Genomic DNA, 17404 nt, shown 5'->3' with positions numbered 1-17404 from the left:
TATTCACTTGACTGGAATGGTTTTCAGAACATTTTTCACTGTTTCATAAGTGATCGTCCTTGCGCGCGACATTAGCGCCTTCGCGGAGTGATTTATTGTGGACGTTTCGCTCACTTTCTTTCCGTTAACCGTTGAAGCAAACTCGGCCAGCTCCAGCCCTTGCTCATAATTCGAATTCAGTCAGGATTAGAGCGCCGTGAAAGCAGGTTCATTGGCCCAGTGTGGAGCAGCGCTGCCGCCGTACAGCGAGTTCCTGAATCTCCACCTAGTGTGAATCGGCGAGAGGTTTAGCGTGTGCAGCGTCCGACCTATGCACCAACGCCCAGTTTCCGCTTAGCCCCCTCCACTGACAAGTATTTCTTTTCGTTTTTCCTAGATTTAAGTTTAGCTTTTGAGTGAGCGAGTGAGTGTGTTCTCCTTATTTTGAATTCGTTTGAGACTCATGTAACGTAAATTTATTTCATTGTAATTAATAAATTTACAGTTCTTTTTCTTGAGCTTAATGTAATGTAAACTCTTGTTTTATTTCTTCATATTAAACTTATTTTACTTGCCGCTCCTAGTTCGCATAAACGCTTTGTATTATTCATAACTGGTACTTAGGCCAATTCTCTTGTATTAAGCTTAAATCCGTTGTGCCAGCCTGGAGTTAATGCACCAGCAAGAACCTGTTTATCATTCACAGCATTAGTTATTGATTGTCAGGGGTGGAATCACTTTCTCGTAAGGCTAGCAGTACTAACAGACAGCACTTGTGAGTAATTAGTCTCTGCTGTGTGCTGCTGAGAAAGTTAATAAATTCTCGTCCTTAGAGAATCGGCGAAGTCAGTCAGCATAAAGTAAAACTTTCTGCTTGATTTTCACAAATCAATTCATGGTCTCTATTTTCAAGCAAAACATATAACCTTTATTTAATTTTTAAATTCACAAAAACCTCGTGACACCAGGTGGGCCTTTTCCGAGGAGAACCGTAGACCCCGGCATTCAAACTGAAAATCGCGACCCAACAACCAATCACCGCGCGTCCCTGGTGGCATGTGTGCATACTAATGCCGCAATGTTGTTGTTGTTCTTGTCCCGCCAGTCCGCACACTACAGACCATCGCCGTGGAGTACGAGAGCTACCTGCCTTTTTTGTGCAACTTCCCCCCGCCTCCTACCTGCCATGGCCCCTCCCGACCCCCCGATGAAGCGCTCTAAGCAGTATGGCGTCAAGAAGCTGCTGCCGTTGTTGTACAGTCAACGTTTGGAGCTCATTTGTCGTGTTGAGAGGGGAGAGAAGTTTTCAAACTGGCATATGAGTTTGGGAAGAACAAGTGTTGAGAGGTTCTAAGTTCTTCCCAACACCACCCCACTTCATTCACTTAAGCAATTTCGTCATAGGATTAAGGTGAGATCCCTTAACTTGGCTTATTTCTATTTAATACATGCACTGAATATTCCTAAATTTGTATGTTTGTGTTTGATGGTGCCTAGATGGGTGTAGGTAGGGTGCTGTGGGGGCGGGTTGGCCAAAGTCCAGACCCAAATTAATTTTTCACATAAGAGTTATTATTCATAAATCACGGAACTCGTAAATCACGGCAGTGGTCCAAACCCAAAATGCCGCAATTTACGACGACTGAGTGTACAGTAGCCAAAAATAACAAAATGGTGATCTGTAACAATAACTTACTGTATGTTTACCTACAGTACATCATCACACTTTATGTGTCTCACCTTCAGACTGTGACTCTGTGGCAGCAATATCAGAACTAACAAGTTTTTCTTGCACCAGTGGTGGTGTAAGCTGAACTTGAGGGGTGTTTCTGCCAGACACGTCATCCCCACCGTTGTTGCCCCCTTTCTGTCTCACTCGACTCACTGTCACCTCATGTGCCACTAACCCTGACCCATCAGTCTAGAGGAAGAAGGCAAAAATATATGGGCAGTTACTCATCATCACCATCATAATCATCATCATCCCCAAAATCAACATCACCATCATCCTGACCATTTTTCCCACCTGAGGATAAGGTGAGGTAGGATCCAGAAAAAAGGAAAGAAAAAATAAAGAACCGGGAAAAGGAGGGCTTCAAGTTTGGCAGAAACAACATCTTTAAATGTAGAAATTGTTTAAAGCATTGTTTAGGTTACTTAAATACAGTATTAACAAATACGGTGCTGGCACACCACTTATAGCTCAAAGCCAGCCTGTAAATGTAGAACTATGGGCAATTCTATAGGGGAAAGCAGTAATCAGTATCCCATCCTATGTTGCAACATGAGAAGCGTATGAGCCCAGGGTTAGGACAGTTGGTCCTGACATTTAAGATGAAAATGACCAACCTCATTCATCCCTGAGTGGCATTACGTGAGCAATAAACCCCAAGTACCCCATGGATATAAACCTACAGAGGCTCCATCCAAATGAAGCACCTTAATTACCCACTAAACTATCAGGTGCCATAATTTGGTTATATGATTACCTCCTCCAGAAGATAAATGCAATGTGGGAGAAAATGTCTGTCACCTTCCACTGATTTCCTAATTTTTTCGCTAAGAACTCAGTCTTGCTCTCACCTTCAATTGGAGTCTGTTTTGCCTTACAGTGAATGGGCTATTCATTTGGGTCTGACTGTCTGCTGGGGGGGAAACCAATTATTGCTTTTGAGTGTACCTTTGAGGCCCGTGTGAAGATAAGACGATGGGTGTTCTTCTGAGCCCCTACCAGCCCAGCCTTCCAGCTGCCATCAAGGTCCTTTAACTTCACACGCTGGTCAATTTTTCTCTCCTCAACCTATGAAGGAAGACACACAAAATGACTAAGTGGTTTGATCTTACATGCCTGGACTAAGCAGCTTATTTGTTGGCCTCTACCCTGCTACTATGGCAAAACAGGACTGGATGGTAGATGGATGGATGGATTCTATTTTATCTATCTATCTATAGCCCGACGCCCTAATCCCGCAAAGGGTGGCCACAGACAAAACGCCTCAAAGTCGCTCTGTCACCCACCATTTGACTACCCTCCCCCCAACTCACCCACCCCTCCCTCATATACCTCTCAACTCCCTCCCTCCACCTCATCCTCGGTCTACCCCTCCCTCTCCCTCCCTCCACCTCACCTACATACACCCTCTTAGTCAGTCTTTCACTCTCCATTCTCTCCACATGTCCAAACCACCTCAGTGTATTTCTCCTAATCTTCTCAAACACATCCACATCCACCCCACAACGTTCCTTCACTTCTTCATTCGTCAACCTGTCCTTCCATGTCACTCTACATGCTCCTCTCAAGTAACTCATTTCCACTGCTCTCACTCTTGACTTGTTCCCCTCTTGCAAGGTCCACGCTTCGCTTCCATACGTCAGGGTATGGATCACAATACTATCATGCAATGACTTCTTAACTTCCATACTCACCTCCCTATTTCTCATCACTGCTTTCAGTGAACCAACAACCTTCCTTCCCTGCTGTACCCTTTCACGCACTTCATCCCCCAAAGTTCCATCCTTACTCATCACATTACCCAAGTACTTGAATGCACTCACATTCTACATATCCTCACCATCCAACCTCACTGTACACTCTGTGACTTCATTCCTCTCAAACACCATAACTTTACTTTTGTTTACATTAACTTTCAGCTTCCTCCTCCTACACACTGTCCCAAATTCATTCACCAAACCTTGCAACTCCCATTCATCTTCACTCAACAATACTGTATCATCAGCAAACAGGAGCACCGGAATCTTCCAAATCTCACCCTCATTCATTAGAGCCACCCCCACATCCACTGCCCTACCTTGCACCTCCTTTACAACCCCATCCATGTATATATTAAACGGCCATGGAGACATCACACAACCCTGTTTCAGTCCCACATTGAGATCAAAGAACTCACTCAGCTCACCATCAACTCGCACCGTAGCCCTAGCTCCCTCATACATACTCTTCACAGCACTCAACAATTTCCCCCACTCCATATATCCTTAATACCTTCCACATACCTTGCCTATCTATTCTGTCATAAGCTTTCTCCATGTCCATGAAGACAGCATACACTTTCCTTCCCTTCTCTAGATACTTCTCCACTAAACATCTTAGAACAAATATCTGATCTACACACCCTTTTCCCTTCCTAAATCCCCCTTGCTCTTCTCCAACTAGCTCCTCTGTCATATGCCTAACCCTATCAATGAGTATTCTACCATATATTTTACCAGTGACACTATGAAGGCAAATACCCCTATGGTTACCACATACTTCTCTCTCCCTTTTTCCTTTGTATAAATGAACAATTATACCTGATTTCCAGTCCTCTGGAACCCTTTCCTCTTCCCATGCCAATCTACACAACTTCCATATCCACTCCACAACAATCTCACCCCCATACCTAAGCATTCCACCACACACTCCATCAATTCCTGGGGCCTTTCCCATCTTAATCTTCTTCATTGCTTCCACTACTTCCGCCCTACTGATCTCTTCCTCCCTCCTCTCATCTCTTCTTCTCCCAGCCATTCCCCAACCACTTCTACTCGCACTGCTCTCTCTCTCTACATTCGACAAATCCTCAAAGTGCTCCTTCCATCTCCTCAATTTCTCTCTCTTCTCCATCAACAATCTATTATTCCTATCTTTCACTCCCCTACTATTTCCCCTTTCACACTGCCTTACTTTCTTTACCTCCTTCCAAAACAATTTCTTACTCTCCCTCCATTTCACTCTCAGATTCCTCCCAAACTCTTTATCCACTTTCTTCTTACTCTCCTTCACCAGTCTCTTAACCTCCCTTCTCCTGCTCACATATACCTCTCTCTTCTCTCTCTAATCTTCTCCCCTTCCTCTACTCGCTAACCATTCACTATATGCCTTCTTCTTTTGTTCCACAGCTCGTTTCACCTCATTATTCCACCATGCTGTCCCTTGCACACCCTTGCATCTCCTCCTCACTCCACAAACCGCCTCACACACTGCGCCTATCTCTTCTGTGAATATCTTACATACGTCTTCCACCCCTTCCATCTGCTCTAGCTCATACCTTCCCAATCTTTCTTCCACTATGCTCTTATACTCTGTCATTTTCTCACTATCTTGCAATTTCTCCACTCTTCTCACAGGAGATGTTTCCTCCTGTCTTCCCCTTCGTCTCCTCAACCATTTTCTTTGCAGCTTTACCTTTGCCATCACTAAGTGATGGTCCGAGACTCCATTCCCCCACCCTCTCCACACTCTTGCATCCAACACTTGTCTTCTCATTCGCTCATCCACACACACGTAGTCTATCATTGCCTTTCGTTCAACAAGTTCATCATACATCCTCCTCATTACTCTCCATGTATACCGGTGGATCATCTTATGACGAAAGTAGGTGCTGGCTATTACCAACCCCTTACAAGCATAGATGTCCACCAAAGCACTACCATTCCCATCTACTTCAGCTGGCACACCCCACTGACCAACCACTCGTACATTCCCAACTTTGCCATTCATGTCTCCAATCAAAAGCACTCTCTCGCTCCTCTCAAACTTGTCCATACATGCTTCTACTCTCGCCCAAAACTCATCTTTCACTCTTGCCACTCGGTCCTCTGTCGGGGCATACACACATACAATCGCCCACGCTTGTATACCTACTTTCATCCTCACTCATACAATCCTTGCACCCACTGTTCCATAATCTCTTATATTCTCCTTCCACTTCTTGCTTATCATCAAACATACTCCCTCTCTTGCCCTCTCATTCTCATTGACTCCCGCACATATACCTAAACCATATTCCCATTCTCTCACCCTTTCACCTTTCCATTTAGTTTCAGTAAATCCACAAATATCCACTTTTGCATCCTCAAGCACCTGAACAATCTCTCTTTCACTTCATCATTCAGTCCTCTCACATTCCATGTTCCCACCCTAAGAATGTCCTTTGTCCATTCCTTAGTCGTCAACGTATGGTCCATCCTGTTCATCATCATCATCCCTTATTCTCACCTCAAAATCCCATCTCGGTTTCATCCATCCAATTAATTACTATCCCATCAGAAGTGTAAGAGTCTGGGAAAAGGTCACTCAGTTCTCACTCACTCCTGAGTGGGATTACGTGAGCAATAAACCCCAATTGCTCTACAGACAGAAACACACACACCATCCAGTTGGGGCACCATAACCCACTACACCACCCAGCATCATCTGATCCAGTGCAACAAATGGTTTCCCGAGATACAGGAAACCACTGGTGGTAGGTGGTGGCAACCATCATCCACACACATGAAGTTGTGCTACATACTTTGTCCTTCCCCTAGAGTGACAAAAAAGGTATACCTGACCAAATTTGAAGGAGGGAGGAGGTGAGGTAGACCAAGGAGAAGGTGGAGGGATGTGGTGAATGAGTGTGTGAGGAAGAAAGGTTTGGAAGTCAATGAGGGTAGGGAACTGACATTCTACCTCTGTGTCTGCCTTTCTCTTTTCACACTCCTTCCTTTCCAACCTATCACTTTTTATTAACTTCTGCTTTCCACTTCAGGTGGTTCTGCACTGAACAACAGGTCTAATGCTTCCCTGGAACCTAGGAAACCATTTACAATGCTGGGTGGTAACTTTTTAATCAAATTATGTGATCAAGCAGTGCCCAGTATGATACCTCTGTTCACAGGGTGGAGATGCACATATGACATCCATCCAGTAACCAAATCTTCACAATATTTCCCAAGCAAGGCACTGTTAGCCACAGGTCATCAATTCACTGCACAGGACAACCCAATTGGGGTGGTTGCTTGCCAGCAGGCCTGCTCAGCCAGAGAGACTGAGGTTGATCAACAACAAGAACAAGAACAACAGGAAACCATTTAGCTTGTCACTCAAGGTAGAGTCACCTGGAGAGAGAGAGAGAGAGAGAGAGAGAGAGAGAGAGCACTATATCAGGTGAAAGGATGATGGGTGCTCCCAGCTATCACTAACTTAGTTTCAAATGGTGTTACTTACTTATAAAAGATCCTAGTGCCGTTGAAAGACCTATTTAATTCTTATATCTTGCAAAATCTCATTACAACTCTCCCATATACCCACAACTCTGCTCCTGATGTGATACACTGTTTTAAGCTTTTTCTGAATAATAACATTCAGAACTTAACTACAGCAGAATCTCCTAAATCGCATGATCCTAAACAGTGGACTCGTACTATACAGCAACATCATGCAACAGTTTGCAACATCAGTGAATCGTGGAAATTACACAAAATTTGTGGATGCAACCTCGAAAGTAAAGGTTTTCCAATGCCTATTGTAATATATGCCACCATTACCTCAAGTCCGCATGTCTAGCTGGCCATTAATTGCTAAACCAATCATATTCAAGCATGGCACTTACTCTAAGTCAATCACAGTGTTTCCCTCCCACACCAAGCATGAAGGGCGTGTGCATGTGAGCCCTGGTGTCCATCTTGGTCAGTGCATTGTCTCCTCTCTGTTGACAGCAAGTGGTTCTGGTGTGGTATACGAGGATTCCCCCCCCCCCATGCTTCCTCCACCCTGCCCATTGCTACCATGGCCAATCATAACCCTTCAAGCCTACAACTTCTTTGAGGAAGGGGAACAAGCCAACATTAACTTATACCCAAAAGTTTGATGTAATAAGGAGGATTGAAGGCAGTGAGCAGAAAGCCAAAGTTGTCCACCATTACAGCCTTAACGAGGACAATCTCTCCAACTGGCTGTGTTGTTTACCAACCACCATTCCGACTAGATGCGTCAGTACATCAAGCAGTCTAAGATCTCATTTATAGCTTCCAGAGGTATGTTTATAAAAATGCCCAGTGGCTGTGGTAATCCAGGAATAACAGGTAACCTGTGAAAGAATCATTTCAATAGAAAATAGGGAAAGGCTGCACCCATCTGGTAAAGAATTGATCACAAGGAGTAATTCTTCACTAGACAGGCATGGTGATTCCATCTGTAATAACAAACTCACATTCTCAAGTTATAAAATTTTGGTACAGTCTGAGAGTAAAGTCCCCAGACTTAGTAAATTTGAGTTAAGAGATGGCGCCTCAGTCGATGCTTAGAAATGGGCGAAGTTAGCACATACGAGGAGAGACAGTGCGGTAGGGAAGGGTGAAGAGGGATAGGTGGGTGGAGTGTTGGGGTTCATGTTCACTGGTTTAAACATGTGTGCTGACCAAGCTGTGAAGCTGAAAACTACTGAAGCATGTTTTAGTGGAGAATACTAGAGCCAATACCCACAGCTGAATAATGTGCAGAATAATTCATAAAAACAAGTAACATCATCACAATGATCATCATCATCATCCAGACCTCCTTTCCCACCCTAGGGCAGGGTGAAGAATAGCAACATCCAGACAACCCAAGTTTGCCAACATCATCATCATCATCCAGACCTCCTTTCCCACCCCTAGGGCAGGGTGAAGAGTAGCAACATCCAGACAACCCAAGCTTGCCCAGTCCAATGGGCCAAACTTCCATTCACTCATCATTCAAGTACCTGGAATCCTGGCTCTATCTGATATGCCAAAAACCTTTCACCACATTCTGTAGCTTCACATAAACATATCTGACAGAGTCAATCTGAACATTGTCACGTTAAAAAGGCGTGCTAAATCCTTGATTATACACTTCTTCTCACAACATTCATCCAGCTAGCTTGATCTTTTGTCAGTCCCCTAGCCTCACCAACTTCCACCTTTCTCTTCCTCACACACTCATCCACCATATCCCTCCACCTTCTCCCTGGCCTACCTCACCTCTTCCCTCATTCAAATTCGCTCATATACTATACCTTTTTCACCACTCTATTGCTATCCATTCTCCCCATATGACCATACCACCTCAGTACACTCCCTTTGATTCTGGTGTCCACAGACTTCCTCACTCTCCATCTTTCATGAATCACATTATTTTGTATCCTATCCACTCTCTGTTGGCTACTCCACATACATTCCTCAGCTCTCCCATCTCCACTGCCCTCATTCCTGACTTTTCATTTTCATGCCACACCATAGCCTCACACTCATATGTTAAAGCTGGCACTAACACTCCTTCATGTAAGCCTCGCACAAATGCAAAACTCAAGCTTCTGTGTCTTATCATGGCCTTCATAGCACCAGCTACTTTCCTTCCTTGTGTCACTCTACTTTCAACTTCTTTTGCACATTTTCCTCTCTTTTCTATCACTGTACCCAGGTATTTGAACTCTCTCACCAATTCCAGTCTCTCGCCATTCACTACAACATCACACTGGGAGTCACCTTCTCTCTCGATTACCATCACTCTACTCTTTACTACATTTACTCAAGGCATGATGCTCATAGACATCAGCAAAACTCTCCACTAGTCTACCAAGTTCCTCTTCAGTATTTGCAAGTAGCACTGCATCATCAGCATAAAACAAATCTGAGATATTCCATCCATCACCATTCATTACCAATACCATCCTTCTTTCCATTACTCTCTCATCACCCCATCCACATATGTATATTGAACAACCATGGATACATCACACAACCCTGTTGCACGCTCACACTGATCATGAACCGTTCACTTAGATGCCCATTTGCCCTTACACATGCTTCACTACCATCGTAAAACTCTTGATGGCACCTAGCAGCTTACTATCTACACCATACATGCGCAAAACTTCCACAATCCTTCTCTGTCTACTTTGCCGAATGCTTTTTCCAGATACATAAATGCCATAAACACTTTATAATCCTTCTCACATGCCTTCTCAATTATCTGTCTCACTGCAAATATTCAATCCACACATCCTCTGCAACTCCTAAATCCACCCTGTTCATCACTCACAAGGCATCTGATCTCTCTTACTTTCTCTATAATAATTCTTCCATATAACTTTGCTGCAACACTCAATAAACTTATGCCATGATGATTCTTGCACTCTTTTCACTCACCTTTATTTTTGTACAGGGGTACAATCAGAGCATTTTTCAACCCTGCTAGCACAGTTTCACTCATCCATGCCTTCTTACATATCTCTAACAAGCACTTCATTCCACTCTCTCCACTACATTTAACCTGTGGCTTGCGAGCAACAGCTCAAGCTGTGAAGTGTCGTGCTGCGAGCCACAGCTCAAGCTGGGTAGCGACACGTTGCGAGCCATAGCTCAGGCTGTGCTAACTTTCCAGCAGCTTTGAATCACCACTAACTACTCCACCCCTAAGCAAACTTACGCATAATACTATGCAAAGACGGAGAGAGAGATTTTTCCTCTTTCACCAGATGATGCCCTGAATGTTAATCTGCAAGTTTATAATAAAAAATCCTTTTTTCACTACACCCCTATGCAAACTTATGCATGGCACTACACAAAGATGGAGAGAGAGAGAGAGAGAGAGAGAGAGATTTTTTTTTCTTTTTCACCAGTGATGCCCTGGATGTTTATCTTCAACTTTATAATAAACAAAACTTTTTTTTTTTTTTTTTAGTTTTTGCACACCACAGAGTGGGATTTAAAAAAAAAAAAAAAAAAAAAAAAAAAAAAGTAATTGCACAATCCAAGGGTTAATCATCTCTGCATACACCTCATCAACCAAAGCTGCTTTCTCATTTTTCAGCTGCTTCACAATGTTTTTCACCTGTGAGTGTCACATTTCCTGGCACTGCATTCCTTATCTGCACCCCCCCAAAACCAGTCATGTTTACTACAGTTCTGCTCTTTCTATTCCCATTCATCAGGCTTTCAAAATATTCTTTCCATCTGGTCGTTACTTCATTTCCATGGGTTAGTAATCTACCACTTATATCCTTCACACTTTCACATTTTTTTCACTGTCACTTCTACATTCTGCACCTCTTTCTAGAATAACTTCCTATTTTCAGAGTAATTTGCATTCATTTTCTTTCCTTGATTATCATTTGCCTCCTTATTCCTCTTCACTCTTTACATTCTTATTGCTCTCAATATATTCAGTTCTTATTTCAACTGAACCCCTGTCCTGTAACCACTCTAGCCACTTCTTCCTCCATTCCCCCACTGCTGTCTTAACCTCTTCATCCCACCCTGCCATACCTTTTTTCTTTGTTGTCACTCTTGTCACACCACACACTGCTTTAGCATTCCTAACTAAGCAATCCCTACATGCATTCCACAGGCTGTAACATCCTGAAATATTTCATATAGCAGAGGCTTTCCCATGACGAGAAATAGTGTGGCAGAAGTCAGTACAATATTATTTATGGTTTTTATATGTCACTTCCTGTAACAGTTATTTGTAGTTATATATTTCTCTACTGATGTTTCAATGTATATGTTCCTATGTTAATTTTTCTCTGTATCCATTTGATAATTTGCATCAGTCAGTGGTACTGTTTGTACTACATCAACTGAACTAATGAACAGTCCATCATTAAGATGAGTGCTTTTAGCATTTTCGGTGGTATGAGTATTACTGTGAATGATACATCAATTGATACTAACCAGAAAAATATCGTTTGATGTTAGAACACCTTCACATGGTCAGTATTTATTTACATATTATGCTGTCAACATTATAATTACAAAGAACCATAAGCTCACATTATGAAACTTATGGAAAAACTTGTCAGGCAGAATTACCATTTTACGTGACTTTTATTTTTTATCGTATTATTACTTCAGTTTTAAGTTCACTTAACTGAGTGATTCCACAATCATATTAACTTGCTGATTACAGAACTCTTAATTATATAATTACAAAGAACCATAAGCTCACATGATGAAACTTATGGAAAAACTTGTTAGGCAGCGTTACCATTTTACGTGACTTTTATCTTTTATCGTATTATTGCTTCAGTTTTAAGTTCACTTAACTGAGTGATTCCACAATCATATTAACTCGCTGATGACAGAACTCTTAACTGTTCTATTCAGGTAGACACCAAATGATTTCTTCAGCGTAGGAGTGGCTTCTTGTTGTCTAATGACTACTTGCACATTAACCCATCTCCTGCTACACCAATTAGGGTTCATCTCCTAGCATTTATTTTCCCCATTGACCCATTTTCCTCCATAAAACTATTTTCCCCCTTGGACACATTTTCCCCATGGGCCTATTTCCCCTTTGGACCTATTTTTGCCCCATGGATGTATTTTCCTCCATGGACCCAATTCTCCCAACAGACTGATTTTGTCCTATGGACTTGTTTTCTCCCTTGGACTTATTCCTCTCATGGACCTTTTCTACTCAAGGGACCTATTATTCCCAATGCACCATTTTATCCATGAATATGTTTTCCCCTTTTACCTATTTTCCTTCATGGATCTATTTGCCCTCCCCTAGGATCTAGTTTCCTGTGGGCCTGTTTTTTGTTCCAAAAACTATTTTCCCTTGAATGACCAATGTTCCCCATGAAGACATTTTACCCATGGACTAATGGACATACTGTACTTTCTTCCCATGGCAATGCACCAAATCCTCAGATTGGTCTATTTTTTACATGAAACCATTTCCTCTTAGGAACTTTTTAACCCATTAGCCTAATGTTTCTGTTTGGGCCCATTTCTCCCTAGGATGTATCCCCATGGACCTACAGTACGTTCCCACATGGACCAATTCAAGTTATGAACCTAATTACTCCACAGACCTGTTACACAGTAAGTTTATTTTATTCTGTCTACCTACCCACCCATCCACCAAACAACCCACATACCTGTTCACTCAATCATGTGTAATAAGACCTTCACCTTCTTGTTCTCTGGAAAGACATTTATCCACCAACCAACCAACCCTTCCCACGTTCCCAACCCACTGTACCACTCCACCCCGACCATCCACCCACCCACCCACCCTGCCAACCCCCACCCCCACCCACCCATTCTGCCGACCCCCCAACCCCCACCCACCTACCACATCCACCCAGCCCACCACAAAAATTTCACCTACAACACCCACCCACCCACCTTACCCACCTAACCTGTCCAACCACCCCACCCAATAACAAAGTTTCGACCATCGCAAGGTGACTTGCAACTTCACACACACACACAGGGTGAGAGAGAGAGAGAGAGAGGAAATGGTCCCAACCGTGGAAACATATGTTCAGTCCATCCATCCATCATCCAATCCTATGTTGCCTTAAGAGAAGCGTAGGAGCCCGGGGCTAGGCAAGTTGGTCCTCACATTTAAAATGAAAGTGACCAGTCTCACTCATCCCTGAGTGGCATTATGTAAGCAATAAACCCCAACCACCCCTTGGATATAAACCTTCACTGGCTCAATCCGATTGGTGAGCTGTAATTACCCACTTAACCACCAGGTGCCAGAAGTTGGCTATATGGTTACCACCAAGCACAGTAAAATGGTTTCCTGGTGTACAGGAAACCATTTGGCTTGTCACTCAGTGTAAAGTCACCCAAAGGCAGAGGGAAAAGGAAAGAATGAAAGAAAGACAGAAGAGGGAGCAGAAAGTCACTTGTAGGCAGAAGGACGAAGAAAGAATGAAGGAAAGAAAGACAGAAGAGGATGGAAGGAAGGAAGGATGGAGGACAGGAAAGAGCAGACACCCAAGAGCAGCACTACATCGAGTGAGTGGATGGTGAGTGCACGCAGTTACCACCTAATATGGCATAAACACCAAAAAACAAGAACTCACACAATTCACCAAACAACAAAACATACACACTGCCATCTTACAAGAAACAAAACTACAAAGAATGCAAAAAACACCCACATTTCATAATTTCACCACCATTCGACATGACCAGGCCGACGGCGGTGGCGGTGGACTCATCACCCTTGTACACATATCCATCAACTTTTCAGATACCACTGCACACACAAAGTCACTTCTATCCCCACATGACACCACAACAGAAATACAATAAATTAAAATACGCACTGGTAACAAATCACACGAAACAATCGCCAACATGTACATTCCCCCCCAATTGTCCCCCACAGTACCACACAATTACTTTCCACAAATACACCACATCACTAACATACCCAACATCATCCTGGGTGGTGATTTCAACGCCAAGGCGTCGGCCTGGCATGTCAACAACCCTGACACAGACAGAAGGCTGGTATTACAATTCCAAACAGATCATCTATTCATACTGAATAATCTTCATCAACATATCCATATCCCACACCAAGCCCTCTTCCTCCCATCATCCCCAGACATCACCTTCTGCTCCCTAAACCTTGCCCCCACTACATCCTGGAGAGTGGTCAAAACCCTTGGATCTGATCACCTCCCAATCATCATCACTACCAAAACCAGAATCACCCCAGCTGGCCACAGACACACATACACTAATTATAAGTCAGCCATCTGGGAGGCCTTCACAAGTGAAAGAGAACAACATTTCGAAACACTAAACAGTACACCCAACACAAACATCAACACCACTGTGCATATCTTAAATACAATTATACAAAAAGCAGACAAAAGACACATCCCTAAAGGCAACAGAAAGAGACATAACCCCAACTTCACACCAGAAATTCAAGGCCTCATCAGTCAATGGGACACACTGCAACACTCACCAGCATTCCATACACAAGACACTGTACAACAAATACAAGAACTCAACACTCAAATAAACAATAAAATATCAGAACAGCAAACAATAAACTGGAATAATTATCTCCAAACACTTGACCACAAAACAAACCGCCAAACTCTACAAAACACTAAACAGCATTACACTCTCCAGCAGCAACACCACACAATCACACGCTGCCATCACAACAACAGACACTCTATCTATATATCTATTGCCAGATGCCTCAATCCCGTTCGGGGTGGCCACGAACAAATCGCCTCCACGTCGCCCTGTCCCCCGCCATTTCTCTGCCCTGCTCCCAACTCACACCCCCCTCTTTCATATACCTCTCCACCCCATCCCTCCATCTCATCCTCAGCCTCCCCCTACCTCTTCCCCCCTCCACCTCACTCACATACACTCTCTTCATCAGTCTTTCACCCTCCATCCTCTCCACATGGCCAAACCACCTCAGTGTATTCCTCCTAACGCTTCCTATCACATCCACATCCACACCACAACGCTCCTTTATATCCTCATTTGTCAGCCTGTCTCTCCATGTGACTCCACAGGCTCCTCTTAAATAACTCATTTCCACTGCTCTCACTCTTGACTTGTGTCCTTCCAACAACGTCCAAGCTTCACTTCCATACGTTAGAGTTGGTATCACAATGCTGTCATGTAGTAACCTTTTCACTTCCATGCTCACTTCCCTGCTTCTTATCATTGCTTTCAAAGAACCAGCAACCTTTCTTCCCTGCTGCACCCTTTCAAGCACTTCACCCTCCAAACCTCCATCCTTACTCATCACACTACCCAAGTACTTAAACGTACTCACATTTTCCAATTCCTCACCATCCAACCTCGCTGTACATTCATTGACTTCACCTCTCTCAAAGACCATCACTTTACTCTTCCCTACATTCACCTTTAGATTCCGTTTCTTAAACACTCTCCCAAACTCATCCACCAAACCTTGCAGCTCTCCTTCATCTTCACTCAACAACACAGTATCATCTGCAAACAACAGTACAGGGAGTTTCCAAACATTACCCTCTCTCACCAGGTCCACTCCAACATCCATTACCCTACCTTGTACCTCTTTTATTACCCCATCCATGTACAGATTGAACAACTATGGAGACATGACACATCCCTGTTTCAACCCAATCTTCAAAAAGAAAAATTCACTCAGTTCACCATCCACACGCACTGCAGCCTTAGCACCATCATACATACTCTTCACAGCATTCAACAACTTCCCATCTACTCCATATATTCTTAATACTTTCCACAATCCTTGTCTAACCACCCTGTCATATGCTTTCTCCAAATCCATGAAAGTCGCATACAACTTCTTTCCCTTCCCTAGAAACTTTTCCTCTTAAGCTCTAAGAATGAATACCTGATCTACACAACCTCTTCCCTTCCTAATGCCCCCTGTTCTTCTCCAACTAATTCCTCTGTTCTTTCTCTAACTCTGTCAATAAGTATCCTACCAAACACTTTTCCAATTATACTAAGAAGACAAATGCCCTTATGATTAGCACACACTTCTTCCTCCCCTTTTCCTTTGTACAAGGGAATAATTATACCTGACTTCCAATCCTCCAGGATTCTACCTTCCTCCCAGGCCAATCTGCACATTTTCCACATTCATTCTACTACTATCTCTCCCCCATGCTTCAGCATTTCACTACACACTCCATCAATTCCTGGGGCTTTCCTCAATTTAACTTTCTTCATTGCTTCCACAACTTCTATCCTACTGATTTCTTCCTGTCTTCTCACCTCCCTCCTTCTCCCAGCCATTCCTCAGCCACTTATACTTGCATTACTTCCATCCTGTATGTTCAACAATTCCTTAAAGTGGTCTCTCCATCTGCTCACTTTTTCTCCCTCCTCCACTAGTAATCTACCATTTTTATCTTTCACTCCCCTGCTAACTTCACTTCCACCTTGTCTTACTCTTTTCACCTCTTTCCAGAACATTTTCTTACAGTCCCTCAATTATACACTCAAGTTCCTTCCAAATTCCTCATCCGCTCTCTTCTTACTCTCTCTCACTAATCTTTTCACCTCTCTCTTTCTTTCTACATATAACTCTCTCTTCCGCCTCTGAACTTCTTCCACGCACCTATTTCTCATCCATTCATTGTATGCTTTCTTCTTTTGTGCCACATCCTGTCTCACCTCTTCATTCCACCACGCTGTTCCTTGCACACCCTTCCGTCTTCTCTTCATCCCACACACTACATCACATGCTGCACACATTTCTTTTGTGAATATCCTGCACACACCTTCCACGTCCCCCATCTGCTCCAATTCATATTTGCCCAATTGTTCCTCCACTTCTCTTTTATACTCTGCCTGTCTCATCCTCTCGTAACCTTTCCACTCTCCTTACAAATACTCCTTCTTCCCGTCCTTCCCTTCTTCTATTTCTCCATCTTAACTGGATCTTGATTCTGGCCACCACTAAGTAGTGGTCAGAAAGTCCACTCCCCCAACCTCTATAAGCTCTTGCATCCATTACACATTTTCGCATCCTTTCATCCACACACACATAATCAATCATTGCCTTCCTTTCATTCAGTTCACCATGCACCCTTCTCATCACTTGCCATGTATACCTGTGGATCATTTTGTGCCTGAAGAGGGTATTGGCTATCACCAACCCCCTCCCAGCACAAATATCCACTAACGCACTGCCATTCTCATCTATTTCAGCAGGCACACCCCACTCACCAACTATTCCATCCACCTTCACATTCCCTACTTTACCATTCATATCACCGATCAAAAACACTCTCTCATTCCTTCCAAACTTTTCCATGCACACTTCCACATTTGTCCAGAACTCTTCTCTCACTCTGCTTGCATGATCTTGCGTTGGCGCATACACACACACAATCGC

At 43.3% G+C, this 17404-nt stretch overlaps 1 protein-coding gene across 1 annotated transcript in view; it reads right to left on the bottom strand.

The window, feature by feature from the left end:
- Positions 1–17404, bottom strand: part of LOC145407052 (uncharacterized) — a 137622-nt gene that overhangs the window by 74320 nt on the left and 45898 nt on the right. Inside the window, exons 6-7 of the mRNA XM_080278075.1 lie at positions 2660–2779; positions 1720–1900 (exon numbers count right to left, since the gene is read on the bottom strand). Of these exons, the coding sequence (XP_080134201.1) occupies positions 1720–1900; positions 2660–2779 (301 nt within the window). The remainder of the gene's footprint in view (positions 1–1719; positions 1901–2659; positions 2780–17404) is intronic.

This window comes from Coenobita brevimanus, chromosome 72 (genome assembly GCF_032717465.1).
Source record: "Coenobita brevimanus isolate Jiangsu-jjx chromosome 72, ASM3271746v2, whole genome shotgun sequence".
NCBI lineage: Eukaryota > Metazoa > Arthropoda > Malacostraca > Decapoda > Coenobitidae > Coenobita > Coenobita brevimanus.
The sequence above is the reverse complement of the archived record's forward strand: the minus strand, read 5'-3'. Positions and strand labels throughout refer to the sequence as shown.